The following is a 24261-nucleotide window of genomic DNA, read 5'->3' on the forward strand; positions in this document are numbered from 1 at the left end:
ACTTAATCAACTGATCAAAATTAACATTGCCAGTGGTGAGTCAAATCACCACTTTGCTGATAGAGTGCAGTGAAAAAATATGACATCACTTTTGTCATAGTCCAGAGATTCATAATTTAAATCTAATGAGGAAACAAGAGAAACCCACGTTGAAGGGCAGTACACAAAATTACTACCATGTTATTGTCCCTGGTCTTACCCAGTAGCCACCGACCAGCCTCACCTCCAGGCTGGCTGTGAGGGCTTGCGTGTCTGCCCCTGAACTACTACAAGCCCCAGAACCTACAGAAGGCCACTTCTCAACTTACAGAGCTTTTTCTGAGTTTAGAAGAATTGTAATTGCTTCTTTGCTCTTGTCTTTTGGCTTAAATTTTATCTTTGAGTTTGAATATTTGACTTCAGGAAAGAGACACAGGAGTGCCAGGTTCCTGGTCCTTCCAGCTTGGAAGGAGACTAAGAATCAATGAAATGAAATGCGTCTTTTGGTTCTGACATAGATGTGAAAACCATTTTGGAACAGTTTGCGAAACTTGAATGAAGTCTAAGGATTAGATGATAGTAATTGGTCAGTGCTATTTTACTAATTCTGGTTATTGTATTGTGAATAAGAATAACACTCTCAACATACTTGAGGGTGATTCACTATTGATTGTATTTGCAACTTTGAGAGTTTCAAAAAAAAAATTCACGTGAAAAAGTTGAAAAAAGGGCACCTAGGTGGCTCAGTTGGTTAAGCGGCTGCCTTCAGCTCAGGTCATGATCCCAGGGTCCTGGGATTGAGTCCCATGTCGGGCTCCCTGCTCAGTGGGGGGTCTGCTTCTCCCTTTGCCTCTGCTCCCCCCCCCACTTCTGCTCTTGCTCTCTCTCAAATAAATAAATCTTTAAAAAAAAAAAAGTTGAAAAAAGAATATCAGCATGTGTAATATTTTGGTGTTTTTGTTAAGGAAAGGAATATATGTGAATGGACAAATAATGGTATATCCATACAATGAAATACTTCTTAGTAATAGAAAGGAATGAAGTACTGATATACTGAACATAGTGATAAATCTTAGAAACATGCTAAAAGAAGCCATGTATAAAAGTGCACAAATCACATGATTCTCTTTGCATAAAAGTAGGAAAGACTAATCTTTATGGAGAGAAGGCAGTTCCATAATTTCTGGGCATGGGAGGCAGGGATTGGCTAGGAATGGGCACTGGGAATATTTGGGGGAGATGGAAATGTTGTATACACATTGATTGTGGTAGTAATTTCATGGTTGTATATATTTTTCAAAGTATATTATAGGTTAATATTTACATTCTATTATATGTAAATTATACCTCAATAAAGTTTTTTAAAAAGGATATGTATATGAATACCCACATATTAAAGGAACTTGTGGTTAGTTCTCAGGAGATTAATTGAGAGTCATATGTAGGCAGAAGACTTGCTTTTCATTGTATACCCTTTTGTTTCATTTGAAACTTTTTTTTATCATTTGCATGTATACCTATTCAGAAATACACACCAAAAAATTCAAAATATGTAGACGTGCACATAATATTGCACAGTAAATTATTCTGATCGGTGATTGTGATAGAATATTCATTGAGGCCATGCCTTTTTAATTGAACACTTTTGGTTTAATGCCTTTTTGTAAGTTTTTTTATTGTGGTGAAATATACGTGACATAAAATTTGCTATATTAACCATTTTTAAGTGTACAATTCAGTGGCATCAAATACATTCACATTATCATATTACTGAAACTTCATACTAATTAAACAATAACTCCCCATTTCCCTTTAATCCCCAGTAACCACTGTTGTACTTTTACCTATGAATTGGGCTTTTCCTGGTACATCATATAAGAGGGATCATATAATATTTGTCCTTTTTCTTTATCTTATTTCACATAGCATAATGTTAAACATCTTATCTTTTTTAAAGATTTTATTTATTTGTTTGATAGAGAGCACAAGCAGTGGGAGTGGCAGGCAGAGGGAGAGGGAGAAGCAGATTCCCCGCTGAGCAGGGAGCCCGACGCGGGGCTTGATCCCAGGACCCCAGGATCATGACCCGAGCCGAAGGCAGATGTTTAACCGACTGAGCCACCCAGGCACCCCTGTTAAACATTTTATAAAAGGAAATGATGTAGCCAAGAAGTGTGGAATCACTTAACAAATCCTTAGCAACTTCTGCATTGTTTTTCAGAATTCCTTCCAACTTCAGAGCATCCAGAACTTGTTATTTCAATAAATATAACGGTAAATTGCCTATGTAACCTTGGGGAGAGATGTTGTCTGAAAAAGATGTCATCTCTATCTCTTGACATAGATTTTTGGATCTTTAATTTTGGCATCCAGTCAATTTTAATAACTTAGTTTGCTAAGTTAAAGTACGTTGTTACTATGAATCTTATATCCAAGAACCTTGTACTATTTGTAGCACTTTTCTGCTGTTAATAATGACCGGTTGTCTAACAAGAATTTTAGTAACCAAAACACTCTAAACCAGTGTGCTGTATAAAATGTTTTAGAAACTAGTAATTATTGTTTATTTTTATGTATTTTTTTAAAGATTTTAGAGAGAGAGAGAGCGCACAAGCAGGGTGAAGGGCAGAAGGAGAAGCAGATTCCCTGGGATCATGACCTGAGCTGAAGGCAGGTACTTTACCGACTGAGCCACCCAGGCACCCCAATTGTTTTATTTTTAAAAGAATGCTAGTAGGAGGGGGAAATCCTCTTATTTGGCATTCTTTTACTAAGAAGTATATTTGAAGTATTTTAACTGGAAAACCAAGATAATGCATCTACAGACTTGGAACAATGGAAGACAGTCTAGAAGTTATCTTGTTTGAGCTGTGTGTCCAATTCAGGAAAACTCGATTAAGCACAGCCCACACTGGGTAGAAAGTAATATGAATTCTCGACTTTTCAGACTCATTTCATAAGGGCTCTTCAAGTTATTTTAATAGAAGACAGTCTGTGGTAAATTGTGTGGTAGAGAAGATACATGAAGTATAGTGGGAAAAAGATACATGAAGTATAGTGGAGAAAAACTGTTAGAGCAGTTTATTCCAGGAGGGGTTTGAGTGTGGTAAAACTTCTTGTAAGGTTTCATACTTTATGTTACCATGAAACCAGATGCAAACTCCTGCCTTGCTTTTAGCCCCTCTCCTGCTCAATTACTCTCTATTCTGAACAGCTGCTTCAATCTCTCTTATCTCAGCTCTTCCACTCATCTGTGCTCAGGTGGGTTATTATGTCTTGTATAGGACAGTTAGAGTTCTTATGTATGAGATTCAGCAACAGCTGAGACTTAAAAATAGTTACTAGGAATAACTTTAGCCATTAACAAGGATTAGGTCCAGGGCGCCTGGGTGGCTCAGTCGTTAAGCGTCTGCCTTCGGCTCAGGTCATGATCCCGAGGTCCTGGGATCGAGGCCCGCATCGGGCTCCCTGCTCCGCGGGAAGCCTGCTTCTCCCTCTCCCACTCCCCCGGCTTGTGTTCCCTCTCTCACTCTCTCTCTGTCAAATAAATAAATTAAAAAAAAAAAAAAACAAGGATTAGGTCCAAAGAAATGTTGGGGGGGTTGCGATTTAAGTATATCTGGGGAATGGAGAGAAGCATACAGATAACTTTCTAACTTTATGCATAGGAACTTTGTCCCCATTCTATTTATATGCATATATTCTTCCTGAGTTTGGAGAAAGTATGATTTGGAAAATTGGAGCTCCTTATGAAAAAAAGAAAAGGAACCATATTCTCTATCCTCTAGGCCATTGATATGCTTGGAATACTTTTTTTTTTTTTTACTTTTTTGTTATGTTAATCACCATACATTACATCATTAGTTTTTGATGTAGTGTTCCATGATTCATTGTTTGTGCATAACACCCAGTGCTCCATGCAGAACGTGCCCTCTTTAATACCCATCACCAGGCTAACCCATCCTCCCACCCCCCTCCCCTCTAGAACCCTCAGTTTGTTTTTCAGAGTCCATCGTCTCTCATGGTTCATCTCCCCCTCCGATTTCCCCCCCTTCATTCTTCCCCTCCTGCTACATTCTTCTTCTTCTTTTTTTTTCTTAACATATATTGCATTATTTGTTTCAGAGGTACAGAACTGTGATTCAACAGTCTTGCACAATTCACAGCGCTCACCATAGCACATACCCTCCCCAGTGTCTATCACCCAGCCACCCCATCCCTCCCACCCCACCCCCACTCCAGCAACCCTCAGTTTGTTTCCTGAGATTAAGAATTCCTCATATCAGTGAGGTCATATGATACATGTCTTTCTCTGATTGACTTATTTCACTCAGCATAACACCCTCCAGTTCCATTGCTTGGAATACTTTTTCCTGACCAACATTTTACTAACTTCTTATCATATGAGTCTTTCCTTAGATTTCACTTCTTGTTAGTCTTTCTAATTTTTCCATGGTTTAGATTCTCTTGTTACATCCTGAGCTTATCCACACTGAATTAAAGTTGCATATTGTATTTGTCTAGACCAGTGTTTCTCAACTGGGGCCTCCCAGGGACATTCGGCAATGTCTGGACCCAGTTTTGTTTTTCACAATTAAGGGGATGCTACTGGCATCTAGTGGGTAGAGGTCAGGGATGCTGCTATAAACCCCTGTGGTCTGCAGGACAGCTGAATTAGTTTCAGAAGGTAATACTGTTTTATGTCGCACCTCTTTTAAAGATTTATTTATTTCAGAGAGAGAGCGTGTGAGAGCAGGGGGAGGGAGAGGGAGAGAGAGAATCTCAAGTAGACTCCATGCTAAGATAATGACCAGAGCCAAATTGAGTCGGAGGCTTAACCTTTTATGTTGCATTTTAAAATTTGTATAAAAATGTAATGTAGATGGGGTTCCTGGGTGGCTCAGATGGTTAAGCATCTGCCTTAGGCTCAGTTCACGATCTCCGCGTTCGCGTTCTGGGATCAAGCCCTGCGTCGGGCTCCCAACTCAGCGGGGAATCTGCTTCTCCCTCTCCCTCTGCTTGTGCTATCTCTGTCTCTCTCTCTCATGTGAATAAATAAAATCTTTAAAAAAATGTAAGTAGAATATATTGTATTTGATACTCATTTCCCATTAATACTTACTTCTTTTCATGGTAATACAGATTTTCATGAGTCGCTATATCTTCTACTTGTGGTTTAAAGCCTTAAAATATGTGTATTAAAAATAAGAGAATATTTCTGGGTAATACTTTTAGATGAAAATTAGAATGCTTTCAGGGAATATAAGGATAATTTCCAGTTACGTAGTTATATTCTGTGCATTTATCATTAAAGCCCCAGAATGTATTTATGTTGGTATGGTAAAGCATCCTCACTACTACATTTACCTTAAATGACATGTTATAGATCAGAAATTTAAACTGTTTTATTATACTGGTAACAGTCTTTCATTTTGAGTATGCACATCTTGTCATTCATAAAACATGTAGGCAGTGCCTGAATGAACCAGGCATTTAGGTGTTTGGGACACAAGCCAGTTCCTGCTCTTTCAAAAGAACTGAGGGAGAGATGATGTAATCCCACATGGACAGTGTAGCAGTGAATATACACAGTTCTTGGAGGGAGGGCCAAGCATGAGAGGGAATCCAAGCTATAGCAGGTCTCTTAGGCTAAGAATAAGAGGTAGACTTTATAGGCAGAAAGAATAGTTCGTGTATAAGTAAAGAAGCATAAAAGAACATGATACTTGTAAGGCAGTGTGGTTGCTTATAGCTTATGGTGCTTAGAGAATAGAGCATGTTAAAAGATGACTTTCAGAAAAAAGTAAAAACTGTGATTCACATACAGATATAAAAATGAGCATGTGTTAAGGATTTTGTTAAACTCATTCAGTGAAATAACTAGGCACGAAAAGTTTTAAAACATTCAAATTTAGGGGTGCCTGGGTGGCTCAGTCAGTTAAGTGTCTGCCTTTGGCTCCGAGCCCCGCATTGGGCTCTCTGGTCATTGGGGAGCCTTCTTCTTGCTCTGCCCCTACCCCTCGCTCATGCTTTCTCTCTCTCTCTTTCTCTCTCTCAAATAAATAAAATCTTTAAAAAAATTCAAATTTATATGGAGCATTGGAATGTTGAAATAAATTATAAATGGAGGCAAAACTGTTCTATAGATCTGGGAGGAAGTCAGGTGAATCTGCCAGGACAGAATTTGCATGTCTTCTATCAGTTACTTACTATTTATAGATTTGTAGTAGAGCTGCCTTGAATCAATCTGACAATGCATAGCTTTCCATTGGAGTACAGATTTTTTCTACAGGAGTGGCAGGAAATTTAAAGTACCTTCCTGTGCCCTACCACAGACTTTGTACTGTATGCAATAGGGAGCCAACAAAATTTTTGGATTAGGGGAGTGAAATCAGGTTGTCATTTAGATAAAAAAATTGAGGTGTCAGTGTACAGGATTAATTAATGAGGGAGTATTCAGTGTAGAGGAATGAGTTAGGCTTTTGCAGTGGCAGTAAGAGTGAAGGGGGAGGGGGACAGTCAGTGGATGTTAGGATGTGGAATACTTTAAGACTTATGCACTGATTAAAGCAGACAAGAAGATTTCTGGCCTAAGCAGTTGTAAGGGCAGTGGGTCATTTTATTGAAAAAGGGAATATAAGGAGAAGCAGTGTTTGGGGCAAGATAATGGCAGTTTTTGGATATGTGCCTTTTGAAATGATGTCGGGTACCAAGGTAGAAATGTCCATTATGCAGTTAGAAATCAGGTTTGGCACTCAGAAGAAAGATTGTGGGCTAATGATTTTAGCCTGGAAAACATTAGTTAAATTGGAATTTTTATAAGAATAAATAACTTCAACCAGGGAGGACTTAAGTGTGGAGAAGAGGAAGAAGACCAGGAACCTTGGGGGGCATCTTTATTTGCTTGATCTTCAGGAATAATTACATATGTCACAGGAGCATTATTATAATTTGGTTAAATATCAGTCTTTTAATTCTTAGTGATGCCTGCTTATCTTAATTTGGGGGGGAGGGGCAGAGGGAGAGGATCTTAAGCAGGCTCCGTGCCCGGCATGGAGCCCAAGACCGGGCTCATTCTCACAACCCTAAGACCATGACCTGAGCTGAAATCAAGAGTCGAACGCTTAACAGACTAAGCCGCCCAGGGTCCCAGCTTTCCATACTTAGCTTAATTTTATCTTTCATTAACATCCAAAGGTATTTTATTTATTCTTGGTTTATAGCCTGTTTGTAGTACAGCAAGAGAACCTGATTCCCAAATTCTTAATCACTTCTCATTTCATATATTTCCTCATTTTAGATTTCAAGTTGAGAGAAACTTGCACTAGTGTGAAAAGTGAGGTCACAGTGGGCAGAGAATGGGAAAAAGGAAATCACCCTTAGGTCCCTTGTAAAAGGTTATTTATGCTTTAAAGCACTCTGAATTTCTGTAATTAATGTCAGTACCAAATGTATTCCAGACTCATGGGAGTGGGGCGGGGACTGTTCTCTGTTTTGCATTATTATTGTAACTAAGTTTGAGTTGATTCTACTGTTCAGTAATTGAAGGGACAACAGCCTCAATTTGTGTTCCCATTTTATTTACCTTTTTTTTCACAATCTCATGGTTAATACAGCATTGCTTTCTCCCTATTTTATCCCATTCTTGGCTTACGGTTAATTGTGAGGTAGCAACCCCTTTCTGTCACTACTACCAATTCCATGGAGGTAGGAAGTACAATTTTTTAGGTTATTAAATCTGTTTATCTCATTTAAAAAATGCATACATATAGACGTTTGTAAATTATAAAATTCATTTAGAGAATATTGTGACAGGAATCTGGAGATGCTTTTGAAATTGGCCTTTCTCTTTTTATATTTACTAGTATTTGAGGTTTAAGATTCAGCGAAACACTGAAAATCTTACTTTTTTTTCCTTTTTAGATCATCCAATTATGATGGGTTTTGAGCCCCTTGTTAACCAGAGGCTACTTCCACCTACCTTCCCTCGATATGCAAAAATAATTAAAAGGGAAGAAATGGTCAACTATTTTGCAAGATTAATAGATAGAATAAAAACTGTTTGTGAGGTGGTCAATTTAACAAATTTACATTGTATCCTGGTAAGTACAAATCTCTGTTCTGGAGTATGGTTTTGATTGAACAACAGAATAGTTTATCACTTTTTAGAGGCTGACTGTCCCAAGGGTAAATAAAATTGCTTATTTTCCTTGATAACTGGAGAATTAAGTGTTGTGTGTGTGTGTATGTTGTGTGTGTATTTGTTTCTATTTAATCTTCACAAGGATTATATACTATCCATCTTAGAGATTAAAAAACTAAAGTTTAGATAATTCACCCAGGTTTTAAGAATGAGGATTTAAACCCTGGATTCTGTCTTCAAAACTTCTTATATGTAAATATGTGTGTGCGTGTACACATCTATGTGAGTATGCATATATACATACATGTATATTTTTATACAAAAAATTAGATCATGGTGTTTGTAGCCTGCTTTCATCACTAATCTCTGTATCATGAACATCTTTCTTTCCATGTCAACAAATACACATTTTTTTACATTATTTAAATAGTTACATGGTATTTCATGTAAGAATAAGAATATATCACAGTTTTTTCCAGTCCATTCATAATTGAATTGTATTTAGGTCATTTTCAGTGTTCTACTGTTATAAACAGTACTAAAATGAGCTTGTCTGTAGGAACCTTCATATCATCTGCTTCTGTCTTCCTTAAGATAAATTCCTAAACCATTAAGTTGCTGGGTGAAAGAGGATATACATTTTACGTATTTTGGATTAATCTTCTATATGGGTTAAAATGTAGAAAGGCAATATTTCTATAAGGTTAGGAAGGTAGAAAATATGCAATATAATACTGTCATTATTTAGACATAAGTACACTATTTTACACAACTCTGCAGAGAGGTACATAATTCCCAGCGCATGTCATTTTCTCTGTGAGGTCTTCCTTGTTGGTTCCAGGTTGCTTCTGTACCTGGATGCCTTGAGATGATGAAATACCTTGCTTACATTCCTAGAATTTGAACAGCAGCCACTGGGATATAGTTGATGGTCAACAAAGATTTGTGCTTCTGTTTATGCTCTTTCTTGTAATAACTTTATTTTCCCCTCTAATTCTTTGTCATTAACGCCCAGCTTAAGTCTTCATTCCTTAGTGAAACTTTCACTGATTCTGTGTTTGTTACCTCCTTTCTGTTTGCTTTCTTTTTAGTAGTTTTGTCCTTATTCTATCTTAAGAATCATAGAATCTTAAAGGTAGAAAAGATCATAGACATAACCCAGTTCATTTTGCAATTCATTGTATAGCTAAACAAAGTAAGGTTTAGAGGGCTTGTAACCAAATTAGATGATTGGTTAGTGGCATATCTGGAATTAGAATAGAGACTTTTCTTATTCTGCTGCATCTGCTTTTTCTGATTCTTAATCGTTACATGAATATTTGTGTTCAGATTAAATGTAGGATTTTAGAAGGCGATCAGTGTGAATTGGAATAAGAAAAAATAATGCAGCAGTTGGAATTTGATATTCTGGCAGAGGGTTATGGATTGCCTTGTCAGGGAGGTGAATGCTGTATGACATACCATAGTAGTGGGGAGCTGGGAGAGCCAGGCCTGAACTGCCAGCCCTGGACGTGAAGAGGGCATAGAAAGAGAAGAGTCTGGATCCCTGGAACACTTGGGACAGGAGTCAGTGGTGATAGTAGGGGAGTGTGGCTAAGGCCAAGAATCGAGAAGATTGAAGTTAGAGAAAAGGGGGGCCCAAATATCTGGTGGATCTGCATAAGAAACCTGTTACTATTAGGATAAAGTGCCAGATTGTAAGGTGTGCTTACATACAAAATAAATCATCTCTGGAAGATTGGGAATGGACATGAGCACACACACTGAAAAAGAAGTAAACATGAAAAATGCATACCCTTACTAGTAATTGAAGATTGAAGAAATGCATTTTTAAACAACTTGATTGGAAAGTATAGTAATATTTAATGTTGGTGGAGGGAAATAGTTGCTCTCCTATACTTCTGTGGCTATTGCTCTCAAAAGTCTTAAAAATGTGTATATCCTGACCTAACAACTCCCCTTCTAGAGATTTAGCATAAGAAAATCATCTAAGATATATGCAAAGATGAACTAAAGAGTATTTGGCTCATCATCATTTGTAATCTTGAAAAACTAGAAACAGTTTAAATGCCCGCTGGTGACACTACCCATTCTGTATAGTATGTGTAGAATATATGCCATACTGACATTAAAAAGCATGACCATAGGGGAAGGGAGGGAAATCTGAAGGGGGAGAAATCATGGAGGGAGATGAACCATGAGAGACTGTGGACCCCGGGAAACAAACTGAGGGTTTCAGAGGGGAGGTGGGTGGGGGATGGGGTAACAGGGTGATGGGTATTGAGGAGGGCATGTGTTGTGATGAGCACTGGGTGTTATACGCAACTAATGAATCATTGAACACTGCATCAAAAACTAATGATGTTTACAGTGGCTAACTGAACATAATTAAAAAAAGCATGTTATAGGAAAATATTGACATAGGGAAATGTTTGTGAATGCCAAGTTATGTTTCAAAATAGATTATTCATTTTATACATTGTCACACACAGAAGGGATCATCAGAGACAGGTAAATTCAGTTTAAAAAAGATTGGAATAACAAATACCGAAATGTCAGTTACAACTCTTTATAGTTTATACTCTGCATATTTCTGCATTTTCACATTCGAGTTTTATGCAAGATCAACATGGGTGGGGTAGTTAAGTAACTGAATTAACAGTTTGCAGCCATGTGTGCTGCACTGTAGAGAAAACACAGAGTAAGGAACCAGAGTAAACACAGGGAGATAAATTAAGAAACCATCATTACAGTCCAAGGGAGGGAGGATGGTAACTTCATTTAGAAGGATGGCAGGGAGATGATGTGGGTTGTCAGAGTTAGAGCTGTGCATGAACTAAAATTGATAGCATGTTGGTGTTGAATTAAATATGGGGCATGAGAGAGCTCTCAGGAAGGTCTCTGGGTTTCTGACTTGGAGATCTTGATACACTCTGCTGTTCACCAAAATGGGGAAATTCTCAAAGACCTTTAGTCAGCTTAGGGTCTTACTGAAGCTGAATTTGAGGTGCCTTTGAGATATTTACGTAGAGATATTGAATAGATATTGACTATATGGATAGAATTTAGAAGTCAGTGCTAGATATGTAATTTTAGAACTATTACAGGTAGTTATTGAAGCATGAGTATGATGAAGATGGTGAGGGAAAAAGTATATGGCTTGAGAAAAGAAAATAGTCTGGAACTAAACTTTGAACCTACAGAGCAGACCAAGAAGTGGCCACAAAGGAAAAAACTCATGAAAGTCATTTAAAAAGGTTTTATTTTACCAGAAGGAAGTCCTGTCAAATACTGCTGAGGGGTCAGATGAAAGAAGTGAATAAGGTCTAAAACAAATGTCAACTGGATTTGGTGTCAGAGGACAGTTGTGACTAGAGTGAAAAGCTAGGCTAGTGGGTGTTGATGAGGAGGGGCCATTGATTAAGTAGAGACCGTTCAGTCAACTCTTTCAGAAAGTTTAGCTGAGAAGGCAGCGGTTGAGGGAGAAATGTGGAGCATGTGACAGTTTCTTTTTTAAGATGGGGGAAAATTGACTACTTAAATATAAATGGGGAGGATCTGGAAGAGAGGGAGAAGTTAAATACCTAGGACAGACAAGGATGGATGCTTGACAATGTGTAATGTTCCTGAAAAGACCGGAAGGAATGGAGTCATAGTACAAATGGAAGGTTTCCATTGTTAAAGTGGGCAAGGAAAGGATCTGGCTACAAATGTGGGTTCAGTTTGATAAAGTTTAGAGGCTGAAGTGGAGGGATTTCCTGTTGATAGGTGACTTAATTTTCTTTGTAATGTTAAATGGGAGGACATCTGTAGTAGAGAACATTGAGAAGTGTGAGCAAGGTATAAAAGTTAATTGTGAAAAAAGTGAATTGACTAGAGAAACTTGGTAGGTTTTGGCAGAGCACCCATTTAAATTGGGGATCACGAGTCTGGAAAACACACAAAAAATATGAAAATGATAAATAGCTACTATCCTATAATATACAGAAGCTAACATTGTAGTGTATTTTCTTACCTTTTTTCTTTTATCTCTGTATAAACCCTATATAGTTTCTCTAAGCATATCTTTTGGATGTCAGAAGAATCAGGAATAGTCAGTTATGTGAATCCACTTGGACTGGTTACTTGGTATTTATTTCTGTGAAGTAGAAAATAAACTTCTGCCATTAGTTAGCAAATTATTACTGATGCTATTTTTTTCATGGTGTGCAAATTTAATATTGGTATCCACACAATTCTATCGGTCAGTTAAAAAAAAGGTTAGTCTCCAAAATCATCTGTTGTCCCATTGATACAATTAAGACAGTTCCTATAGAAATGATCCTTAGCTCTTTGTCATATTTTAACTCTGGTAGTATATAATTTCCAGAAGGTCTGGTAAAAAATTATATGCTATATATAAACATTTCCAGCTTTTATTTAATCTATTAATGACATTATTTTTTCTCTGTGTATCAGGATTTTTTCTGTGAATTTAGTGAACAATCACCTTGTGTTCTTTCAAGATCTCTATTACAAGTAAGTTCTAAGAATATTGCAGTACTTCTTTAAACATCAAATTTTATGTGTGTTGACATTGTTTTACTTATTGCTGGAACAAAAGTAGATGCTTTTAAAGGATATCAACAGTTAGTGTAATATTTTTGTGATAGAAGTATTAGAATATTAGACATTCATCAAGATCATATCCTTGGCTATAAAACCTTAATAATTTAAAAACAATTGAAATTATACAAAGTATGCTCTTTGACTATTTTGGAATTAAACTAGTAACCAGTAACAAAGATATTTGGAAATTTTCCAGATATTTGAAAATTAACACACTTCTAAAGAGGAAGTCCTGAGGATAATTAGAAAATATTTTGAACTGAATGAAAATGAAAATATAACCTACAGAATCTGTGGGATATAATTGAAGCAGTGCTTAGAGGAAAATTTATAAGATTAAATGTTTATATGAGAAAAAGAAGAAAGTGGTTGCCAGAGGGATGGGGGGGTAGGGAATGGGTGAAATAGGTGAAGGGGATTAAGAGATACAAACTTCCAGTTATAAAATAAATAAGTCACAGGGGCGCCTGGATGGCTCAGTTGGTTAAGCGACTGCCTTCGGCTTAGGTCATGATCCCGGAGTCCCAGGATCGAGTTCCGCGTCTGGCTCCCTCCTCAGCAGGGAGTCTGCTTCTCCCTCTGACCCTGCTCCCTCTTGTGCTCTTTCTCTCTCAAATAAATAAGTCACAGGGATGAAAAGTACAGCATGTGGAATATAGTTAATAATATTGTAATAACCTTGGTGACAGATGATAACTACACCTACCATGGTGAGTAGTACACAATCACTGTGTTGTACACCTGAAGCTAATATAATATTATATGTTAACTATACTTCAGTTAAAAATTTTTTAAAAGAAAGGTCTGAATAATTTGAGCTTCTACAAAAAAAAAAAAGACAAATGAAACTCAAAGCAAGCAGAAGAAATCAGTAAAATAAAAAACAGATAAACAGTGAAGAAAATTGATGTAACCAAAAACTTGGTTCTTTTGAAAATATCAATAAAGGGGTGCCTGAATGGCCCAGTTGGAAGAATGTGTGACTCTTGATCTCAGGGTTGTGAGTTCGAGCCCCATTGGGTGTAGAGATTACTTAAATAAACAATACTTTAAAAAAATTAACTGAGCCTTTAAAAAAAAGGAAAAAAGATATCAATAACATTGAAGAACCTCTAACTAGACAGAACAAGAAAAAAAGAAGGTAAGATGAATAATAGCAGGAATGAAAAAGAGTAATACTACAGACCTGTAAGGGTCTGTAAAAGGTTATATGGGAAATATTATAAACAACTCATGTCCATAAATTCAAAAACATAGATGAAATGGACTAATTTCTTGAAGGACATTACCCAAACTCACAAAGAAAGAGATAACTTGAATGATCCTGTATCTATTAAAGAAATTGAATTCATGGTTTAAAACCTTCCAACAAAGAAAATTCCAGGTCAGTTCTGTACAGTCTGTTCCAGAAAATAGAAAAGCCGACAATACTCATGATATAAAGCCAGCAAGATCTCAGTAGCAAAACCAAAGACATTAAAAGCATGGAAAATTATAGACATATTATGAACATAGACAGAACAACCTTAAAGTATTATCATATCAAATTCAACAATATATAAAAAAATAATACATCTTGACCAAGTTGGTTTTTTTCCAAGAATTCAAGCCTGGTTCAGCATTCAAAAATCAGTCAGTGTAATCCACCATACAATGTAAAGTCTCAGTAGATTCAGGAAAAGCATTTGACATAATTCAATCTCCATTCAAATTGATAAAAACTCTCAGCAAAACTAGGAATAGAAAAGAATTTCCTTAACCTGATAAAGGGTATGTACAAGAAAATCTGCAGCTAACATCGTACTTAATGATGGAAGATTAAATCCTTTCCTCCTAAGATTGAGAGTAAAACGAGGATGTCTACTCTCTCTCTCCACTCTTTTTCAACATACTACATACAGATGGTCCACAACTTAAGAGGGTTTGGCTTATGATTTATAAACTTTACGATGGTGTGAAAGTGATGTGCATTCAGTAGAAACCATACTTCATTATTTTGAATTTTGATCTTTTCAATATGCAGTATAATACTCTCTCATGATGCTGGGCATGACCAGCGAGCCACAGCTCCCACTCAGCCACACGATCACAAGGGTAAACAACTGATTTAACCATTCTGTTTTTCACCTTCAGTATAGCATTCAATAAATTACAGGAGATATTCAACACTTTATTATCAAATAAGCTTTGTGTTAGATGATTTTGCCCAACAGTAGGCTAATGTAAGTGTTCTGAGCATGTTTAAGGTAGGCTAGGCTAAGCTATGATGTTCAGTATGTTAGATGTATTAAATGCATTGCAACTTAAGAGTATTTTCAACTCACAGTGGGCTTATTGGGACATAAGCCAATCATCGTAAGTTGAGGGAGAGCTGTACTGGAAATTTTAGCCAGTGAAAAAAGGAAGGAAAAAGAAATAAAAGGCATACAGTTGAAAAAGGAAAAAATACATTTTTATAGACAACATTATTTTCTATATAGAATGTCAAGGAATCTACAAAGAAGTTCCTAGACCAGATGGGTGAGTTTAAGAAGAATACAGGATATGAGGTCAATATACAAAAAGCAGTTGTATTTCTATATATTTGCAATGAGCAATGGGAAGTAAAACATTTAAAAACAGTACTATTTACAATAACACAGAAAATGAAATAATTAGGTATAAATCTAACACCTGTTTATAGGACCTTTATGCTGAAAAACTACAAAATACTGGTGAAAGAAATCAAAGACCTAAATAAATGGAGAAATATACCTTGTTTGTGGATTGGAAGAATTAATATTTCTAAGATGTTAGTTCTTCCCAGAATTGATCTGCAGATTCAGAGCAATCTCAATCAAAATCATAGTATTTTTGTAGATGTCAACAAGTTGATTCTAAAATTTATATGGAAAGGCAAAGGAACTAGAATAGCCAAACCAACGGTGCAAAAAAGCAGAGTTGGGGAACTCATGCTATCTGACTGCAGGACAGGTGTGGTATTGGCAAAATGGATCAGTGGAACCAAGAGGGGAGTCTAGAAAAGTCCTATTCTTTAATTAGTCTTTTATTATATAGTACTATATACAATTATATAGTATTCTATAGTCATTTATATATAATATTTCATAGTCCTTTATTAGTTAACATGGTCAACTGATCATTTATTAATATGGTCAGTAATTTTTGACAAAATACAAAGGCAAATCAGTGGAGAAATGGTAGTCTTTTCAACAATGGTACAAGAACAGTTGGACAGACATACGCAAAAAGATTGACTCAAAATGCATCATAAATCTAAAAGGTAAAACTATAAAACTTTTATAAGAAGGGATAGGAGAAAATCTTTGTGACTTTAGAAGACAGAATTCTTAGGTATGGCATCAGAAACAATTCATAAAAAATGATCAATTTAGAACTTTAATTCTGTGGAAGACATTGTTAAGAAAATGAAAAGAGACTCTACAGAGTGAGAAAATATTTGCAAATCCATGTGTGGCAAAGGACTTATATCATACAAAGAACTCTATAAACACAACAGTAAGAACAGACAGCCCAGTTTTTAAAATGAGCAATAAATTTAAACTTCAGTATGAAAACATACTGAACATAATTGGTATTAGGGATATGCAAATTAAAACCACAGTGAAATACCACTATCCACCTTTTATAATATCTTAAAAAAAAAAAAAAAAGAAAAATGACAATACCAAGTGCTGGTGAGGATGCATTTACTGACAAGAATGTGAAGTGCTACAGCCACTTTGTAAAACAATTTGTCAGGTTCTTATAAAATTAAATATACAAATCCCAGTCCTGCTTAATATTTGCCTACGAAAAGTGAAATCCTGTGTTCTCCTGGAAACTTGTCTGCGAATGTTTATAGCTGTTTGGTTCATGATCACCCAAAAGTGGAAACCACCCAAATGTATTAGGAAATCAAGGAAGGGATAGTATAGCAAATATTAAAACACACTGAGGTCATTAAGGGGAGAAAATTAAATGCAAATTATTATTAAATAATTTATTACTTTAAATCATGAAATCTGTTTTTCCAATTTCAGAAAGTGTGTATGTATTCCAAAATGTTTATTAGAGACAAAGATTATCAACTAATATTGATAACCATTTGCTGTTTCATGATTTATGAAGCCCTCTTTCTTACATATTAGCTTGTATGATATATTCAGACTAGTCAGTTCATTTTGACTAGTGTACTGTTACTACCCTGGATGTGGGAAATATATTTTCTTGCACATTTTTTTATTTTCCTTCATCAGAATGCATCTTAATAGGGATTAATAATTAATTCCCATTTTTGAAATAGTCATTTATTTATTGATTGATTTCCACCAGGTTTTTATACTTTCATCTCTTCCGTATTCTGTAGTATTTTTAAGAAGTATGTTCATGTCACAGTAAAGACAGTTATATGTACAGTATATTAAAATTGTGATAGCATTACTAATATATAATGTTTGTTTTAAGACCACTTTCTTGGTGGATAACAAAAAGGTCTTTGGAACCCATCTCATGCAAGACATGGTGAAGGATGCCCTTCGGTCTTTTGTCAGTCCTCCGGTGCTCTCCCCGAAGTAAGTACCCTAAGACTTTTTATAGTGTATGTATTTCTTAAAAGCCCCAATTCTCTGTGCTCCTTTATAGCCAAGGCATAAAAACTGTTGTAATCAAATCTTCATGTAAAAACCAAAAAACTCAGTCATATTAAAATTAATTGATTTCTGCTGCATATTATTTAGATTTAAACTGAGGTTTTTGTGAGGTTGACATTAGGCCCAATACGAGAAGAAAACCTTACAAAGAATTACCAGATTCAGTAAGTTGCATTGATTCTTACTGTGTGCAAAGCACTGTGTCAGGGAAGCACTTTGGGAATAATTATAAGAAAACAAGATAAGGTCTCTTCTCAATGATCTGAGTCTAGATAAAAGTAGAAAATGCAAATAATTGATCCTTGAGTTAGCATTAGAGCAGTGGCTCTACCAGAAACATGTTGCCATAAGAAGCTGGAAAGGATTACATGCAACAAGAAATCATCACTTGTGTTGGCATTTTGGAAAATGAGTAGAGCTTTTCCAAGGGGGAGGGAAGAAAGGTGCTGTTATTTCTCAGCAAAAAAACCAGCATGTCTGAAGACATGGGCATATGAATTACATATTTTAAGAACAGTTAGTGGTTCAGCACTTAATTTGTTGAATAAATCATGCCACATCTCACATAAAACCTTTTCCTTGCTTAACTTGGGTTTCCCAGAAGCAGATCCTGAGACAGTTCATATAACCTTAGAAAGTGTTTCCAGGAAAAACCAGCAGGGTTGTGGACAAGTGGGAAATGAAAAGGAAGAAAACCACGCAGAGGTATACTTCATGGAAAGTAACTCTGGTTGGGTCCTGTTGGGGAACTGTGGAGACACAGTGTGGGTTGCAGCTCAGAGTTGTCCTTGTCAGGGACAAAAAAACAAGGGAGCCTGAGAATTTACCCACATAGGAATCAGTTAAGGACTGCCCCTGGGAAGAGGTAAATTCCCAGGCATTCAATGTTGGTTATATTTCCTGTTTCATTCACAGTAAAAGCCAAAGTCCTTATGATTGAGCCTAGGAGGTCCCATATTCTCTGGTCTAGACTCTTGTCCTGATGCCGCTCTGGCTTCATCATTTCTTACCCCTCTCTCCTCATCTCCTTTGCTTCAGCCACTTTGCCCTCCTTGTTATTCTGGGAACATAGAGGCTGGCTCTCACTCTACAGCCTTTACACAGAGTCTGGGGTGGAAGGTATTTTAAAGAAATGCCCAAGACTGACTCCTTCACCACCTTCAAGTCTGTTTAACTTCACCTCAGTAATGTCTGCTTTGATTAGACTATTTAAAAAGTGCATCCTCCATGCTGCCTCAGCCCATCACTGCCTTTCTCCCATAACAACTATTTCCTTACATACTATATAATTTACTTTTTCGCTGTGGTTATTCTATATGTACCATACAATTCTTCATTATGTTTCTTATTTCCCTCTTTGCCTTCTCCCTCCCACTCCTGTTAGAATATAAACTCCACAAGGGGGGTGCCTAGGTGTCTCAGTTGTTAAGCGTCTGCCTTTGGCTCAGGTCCTGATCCCAGGGTTCTGGGATTGAGCCCCGCATCGGGCTCCCTGCTCCACATGAAGCCTGCTTCTCCCTCTCCCATTCCCCGTTTGTGTTCCCTCTCTCGCTGTCTCTGTCAAATAAATAAATCAAATCTTAAAATATATATATATATAAACTCCACAAGGTCAGGGCAGGTAGTTTTGGCTCTTTGTTCACTAATGTATGATAGGTGCTAGAACAGTGTCTACGGTATGAATAGTCAGCACATGATAAATCTTTGTTGAATGAGGGAATGAATAAACAAATGTGAGTTGGATGGTTAAGATAGTTTGGGGTTAGACTCGAGAATTTTGAATGGTTTGGTAAAATATGGTCTTTATTTTAGGGTCATTGAGGAGGTGCTCAGGCTTTTAGGAGGGAATTGGCATAGTATAGTATATATTTTTTCATAGGAAAAAACTGGTAGTGATAATGGGGTCAAAGTGGTGAGCTAGGCTAATTCAGTACTACAAGCGAGAAATGATGAAGGATTAAACTCTGAGAATATAAAAGAGAGGACAGATCCGAGAAACATTTCAGAGGTAAAATTAATAGGACGTGACAACTGATTCAGCAGGGGAAGGAAAGGAATAAGAAGGTAACTAAGTTGTTTTAAAAATAAATGCAGAATGTGGTTCTATAAATGATATATGGTCATATCTGAAAATTTAGTGCATAAAATATGAAAAATAGTAAAAATCTCCTGAAATTTTACCTCTGAGATAACTGCATTTTGGTGACCATCACTGTAGATATCTTTGTGATACACAGATACATGATACACATATAACTTTATATATATGTTTTTATCATGAACTTTGAATTATTTTTTGTGGATTCCTTGTTTAAAATCAAAATTTTGAGGGCACCTGGGTGGCTCAGTCGTTAAGCGTCTGCCTTCGGCTCAGGTCATGATCCCAGAGTCCTGGGATCGAGCCCCACATTGGGCTCCTTGCTCGGCAGGAAGCCTGCTTCTCCCTCTCCCACTACCCCTGCTTGTGTTCCCTCTCTCGCTGTGTCTCTCTCTGTCAAATAAATAAATAAATTCTTAAAAAATCAAAATTTTGGGGTGCCTGGGTGGTTCAGTTGGTTAAGCATCTGCCTTTGGCTCAGGTCATGATCCCAGGTCGTGCTCCCTGCTTAGTGGGGAGCCTGCTTCTCCCTCTCCCTCTGCCCCTCCCCCATGCTTGTGTTCTCTCTCACTGTCTCTGTCTCAAATAAATCAAACCTTTAGAAATAATTTTTTTCCCACTCGAAGATACATCGTGAATTTATGTCTCACATTACCTGATGTAGATCTAATTAATTCTTTTTAATGGCTACCAAATATAATACAAATGTATTCTATGGATTGGGGTTACTGGGTGGGGGCATGTGTACTTTTAATAGATATTATTGGATTGCATTCAGAAAGATTGTAGCAATTTATATTCCTCTTAGCAATATATGAGAGTGCACATTACCTACATCCTGACTAGCAGGCAGTAGGTGTTATCTTTTTAATTTTTTCCAATGTGATTAGCAGGAAGCAATATCTCATTGTTACTTTAATGTGAGCATTTAATGCAATATTTATTGGACATTTGGAAATACTTTTCTATGAATTGTTTATATCCTTTGCCCTTGACTTTTACTAAGTGGTTTACTTTTTTGGAGAATGTATATGAACTCCTTGTACATTATGAGTATATAATACACATTGTTATACAGTATCTATCCTACAGTATATATAGCTTCTCATAATACGCAGGTACTTTACAAATTGTCTTTCAGTTCCTTAATCTGTGATAGGCATTGCAGCTTTTTTTCCTTAAGCTTTCTTTTGCATCAAAATTTTGCTTTCTATAAGGTAGCTTTTTCTACTTATTTTGTCCTATATAACTTGTAGGTTTCTTGTTTGAGGTGAATCTCCCCAGTACACAGGTTGTACTGTTAGGCACTTAAATCTTTTCCCAAAGATTTTTATTTTATTCTTGTACATTTAAGATTTTAAATATGAATTCTTTTCCTCTAAATGGTATGAAGATAGAAGTTCAACTTGATTTCCTTCTAGGTACATAGCTGGTTGGGTGAGCATCACCTACAGTATAATCCCCCTGGATTAAAAGACTGTCTTTATTTTACTTGAAAATCCTTTATGTATTAGGAGTTATTTCAGTTCCAGTGATGATACTTATTATTGTAGCTTTGTCTTTAGTAGTGATATCCATTAAGACATGTCATCTGGTGGTATTCTTTTTCAGGATTTTCTTGGCTCTTCCCTGGTTAACCCTTTATTGGATGTGTGGTTTGCAAATATTTTTTCCCATTCTGTAGGTTGCCTTTTCATTTTGTTGATTGTTTGCTGAGCAGGAGCTTTTCCCTCTGATGTAATCCCACTGTTTATTTTTGCTTTTATTGCCTTTGCTTTTGGTGCAAAACCAAAAAATCATTGCCAGCATCAATATGAAGGAGCTTATCCCCTATGCTTTCTTCTAATACACAGTTTCAGGTCTTACATACAAAAGTGTTTTTATGTTCTTCAATGCATTTGAGTTAGTTTTTGTATATGGTGTAAGATAAGGGTCCAGTATCATTGTTTTACATGTGGCTGTCCAGCATTCCCAATATTATTTATTGAAGAAACTGTCTTTTCCCCATTGTGTATTCTTGGCTTCTTTGTCAAAAATTAATTGACCATATATGCGTGCTTTTTTTCCCTTGGCTCTCTGTTCTGTTTTATTGATCTATGTGTCTGTTTTTATGCCAGTATCATTCTGTTTTGATTACTGTAGCTTTTGTAGTATAGTTTGAAATCAGGGACTGTGATACCTCTAGCTTTTTTGTTCTTTGGGTATTCAGAGTGTTTGTGGTTCCATATAAATTTTAGGATTGTTTTCTCTGTATCTGTGAATTTCGATGAGGATTGCATTGATTCTCTAGATCAGTTTGGGTAATACGGACATTTTAACAATATTCTTCCAACCCATAAGCACAGAATATCTTTCCATTTATTGGTGTCTTCAGTTTCTCTAATCAGTATCTTACAGTTTTTAATGTATAGATCTTTCACCTCCTTGGTTAAATTTATTCCTAAATATTTTATTCTTTTTGGTGCTATTATAAATGGTATTGTTTTCTTAATTTCTCTGATAGTTTATTGTTAGTGTATAGAAATGCAACAGATTTTTGTATATTGATTTTTGTACCCTGCAACTTTACTAAATTTATTAGTTCTAACAGTTTTTTTTTTATGGAATCTTTAGGTTTTCTACATATATTACCTGCAAATGGAGACAAAAGTTATTTTAAAATTTATAATTAAATATATCAAAGACTCATGTATAAACTGTGACAGCTGCCTATACTACCATCCATTTTAAGCAACATTTTTACTTGGTTTTTATAAATTCCCCTTTTGGAGAATTGATAAAACTTGATAAATACTTAATGTATATTTATATGAATTAATAAATTTTATCAGTTCCCTTTTGTAATAAATATAGTAAGTTAGTACCTGCTATTGCCAGGCACCTTTCTGGGTTCTAGGGAAAAGAAGAACATACCTTTTGCCTCTCCTCCCTGCTAGTGCTCTCTCTCTCGCTATCTCTTTCTCAAATAAATAAATAAAATCTTAAAAAACAAAAAAACAAAAATTGAAATTAATTGCTGATCATAGAATATGTGCATCTTCAACTTCCAGTCCACTGGGAGAGACTGAACAGTAGATAAATACATAATGTGAGGTCATGATAAGTGCTTTGTAGAAAGATAAAGGGATAGATGGTTCTCTTAGGCGTGGTAGTTGTGGAAGGCCTGTTGCAAGTGGTGATACATGCGAGTGAACTGAGGGAGTGAGCTGTGCAGAATTTCCTGACAGCAACATCTGTAAGGTCCCAGAGTAGGGCTGAGCTTGAGTATCAAGGAGCAGCTGATTTAAATGAATTAATTTAGGAGAGATAACCTCTAAATCAGCAGTTCTCAAGCTATTTTTTGTCTTGGGACAGCTTTACATTCTTAAAAGTTATTAAAGACTCAAATAGCTTTTGTTTATATAGGTCATATATATTGCTACCTACTGTTTTAGAAATTAAAGCAATACTTTAAAAATGTTTATTTTTTAAAAATAAGAGACCCATTACATTAAATAACATTTTTATGGAAAATAACTTTTTAAGAAAAATTAGTGATCAAAGTGGCAGTTTTACATTTTTCAAATCTCTTTTCTGTCTAAATAGAAGATAACTGGATTATTTTGACCTACTTCTGCTTTCAGTTTGTTGTAATATTGCATGCCACGTATTCTGGGAACAACCGCTATGCACTTGTGAGAGAATGAGTGCAAAAGGCAAATAACATTTTAATATTATTGTAAGAATAGTTTTGACCTTGTATTTCCCTGGAAAGCATCCCAGGGTCACCACCCCGACCAGGGGAAGCTGGGCCACATTTTGAGAACTACTGCTTGCAATTTCAAATCCTCCCCAACTCCATCCTTTACTCCCACTCTGGTCCTAGAGTGACCGTTGCACTACCGTTTGTGTCTCACTCTTATGAATACTTGTATGCTTCACCCAAATATGTGTATCTGGAAATGATACATCCATTTATTTTATATATTTTAAGACTTCACATAAATGTCACACTGTATACATCCTTTTGCAACATGATTTTTTCATTCAGCCTTAGGGTTTTGAAATCATCCAGTTTGATCCATGCAGACTTACTTCATTCATTAAAATCCACCCTTTGAACATAGTTTGTTTTTGTTGTTTCTCTACAATCGGACATTTAAGTTGTTTCTAATTTATTGCTGTTGAAAAACAGTGCTGGGGGCACCTGGATGGCTCAGTTGATTGGGTGTCTGACTCTTGATTTTGGCTCAGGTCGTGATCTCGGGGTCATGGGATTGAGTCCTGTGTCAGACTCCTCGCTGAGTGTGGAGCCTGCTTGGGATTCTCTCTCTCTCTCCCCCCCTCTTCCCCAACCCCCAGCTTGTGAGCTCTCTCTCTCAAAAAAAAAAAAAAAAAATACTGGGGTGAACTTTTTTGAATATGTCTCCTTATGCACATAGGCTGTATATACTTAGAACTGAAATTAGGGGGTGCCTGGGTGGCTCAGTCGGTTAAGCAGCTGCCTTCAGCTCAGGTCATGATCTCAGAGTCCTGGGATCAAGCCCCACATGGGGCTCCCTGCTAAGCAGGGAGACTGCATCTGCCTCTCCTCCCTGCTAGTGCTCTCTCTCTCGCTATCTCTCTCTCAAATAAATAAATAAAATCTTTAAAAAAAAACACAAAAATTGAAATTAATTGCTGATCATAGAATATGTGCCTCTTCAACTTTACTAGTTTTGCCGAGTGGCTTTCTGAAATAATTAAACCAATTTGTATGCCAGAAAACAGTGTATAAGAATTCTAGTTTTCCCAGACTTTGT

The 24261-nt window shown here is 36.4% G+C and overlaps 1 protein-coding gene across 4 annotated transcripts in view; it reads left to right on the top strand.

Moving 5' to 3' along the window:
• The window catches only part of NAA35 (N-alpha-acetyltransferase 35, NatC auxiliary subunit), a 98967-nt gene that overhangs the window by 57340 nt on the left and 17366 nt on the right, over positions 1-24261 (top strand). For all 4 annotated transcript variants that reach the window (XM_078061536.1, XM_036097671.2, XM_078061534.1 and 1 more), the window contains exons 12-14: positions 7903-8081; positions 12581-12640; positions 17198-17304. In XM_078061536.1, the coding sequence (XP_077917662.1) occupies positions 7903-8081; positions 12581-12640; positions 17198-17304 (346 nt within the window). The remainder of the gene's footprint in view (positions 1-7902; positions 8082-12580; positions 12641-17197; positions 17305-24261) is intronic.

This window comes from Halichoerus grypus, chromosome 14, assembly GCF_964656455.1.
Source record: "Halichoerus grypus chromosome 14, mHalGry1.hap1.1, whole genome shotgun sequence".
Classification (NCBI taxonomy): Eukaryota; Metazoa; Chordata; class Mammalia; order Carnivora; family Phocidae; genus Halichoerus; species Halichoerus grypus.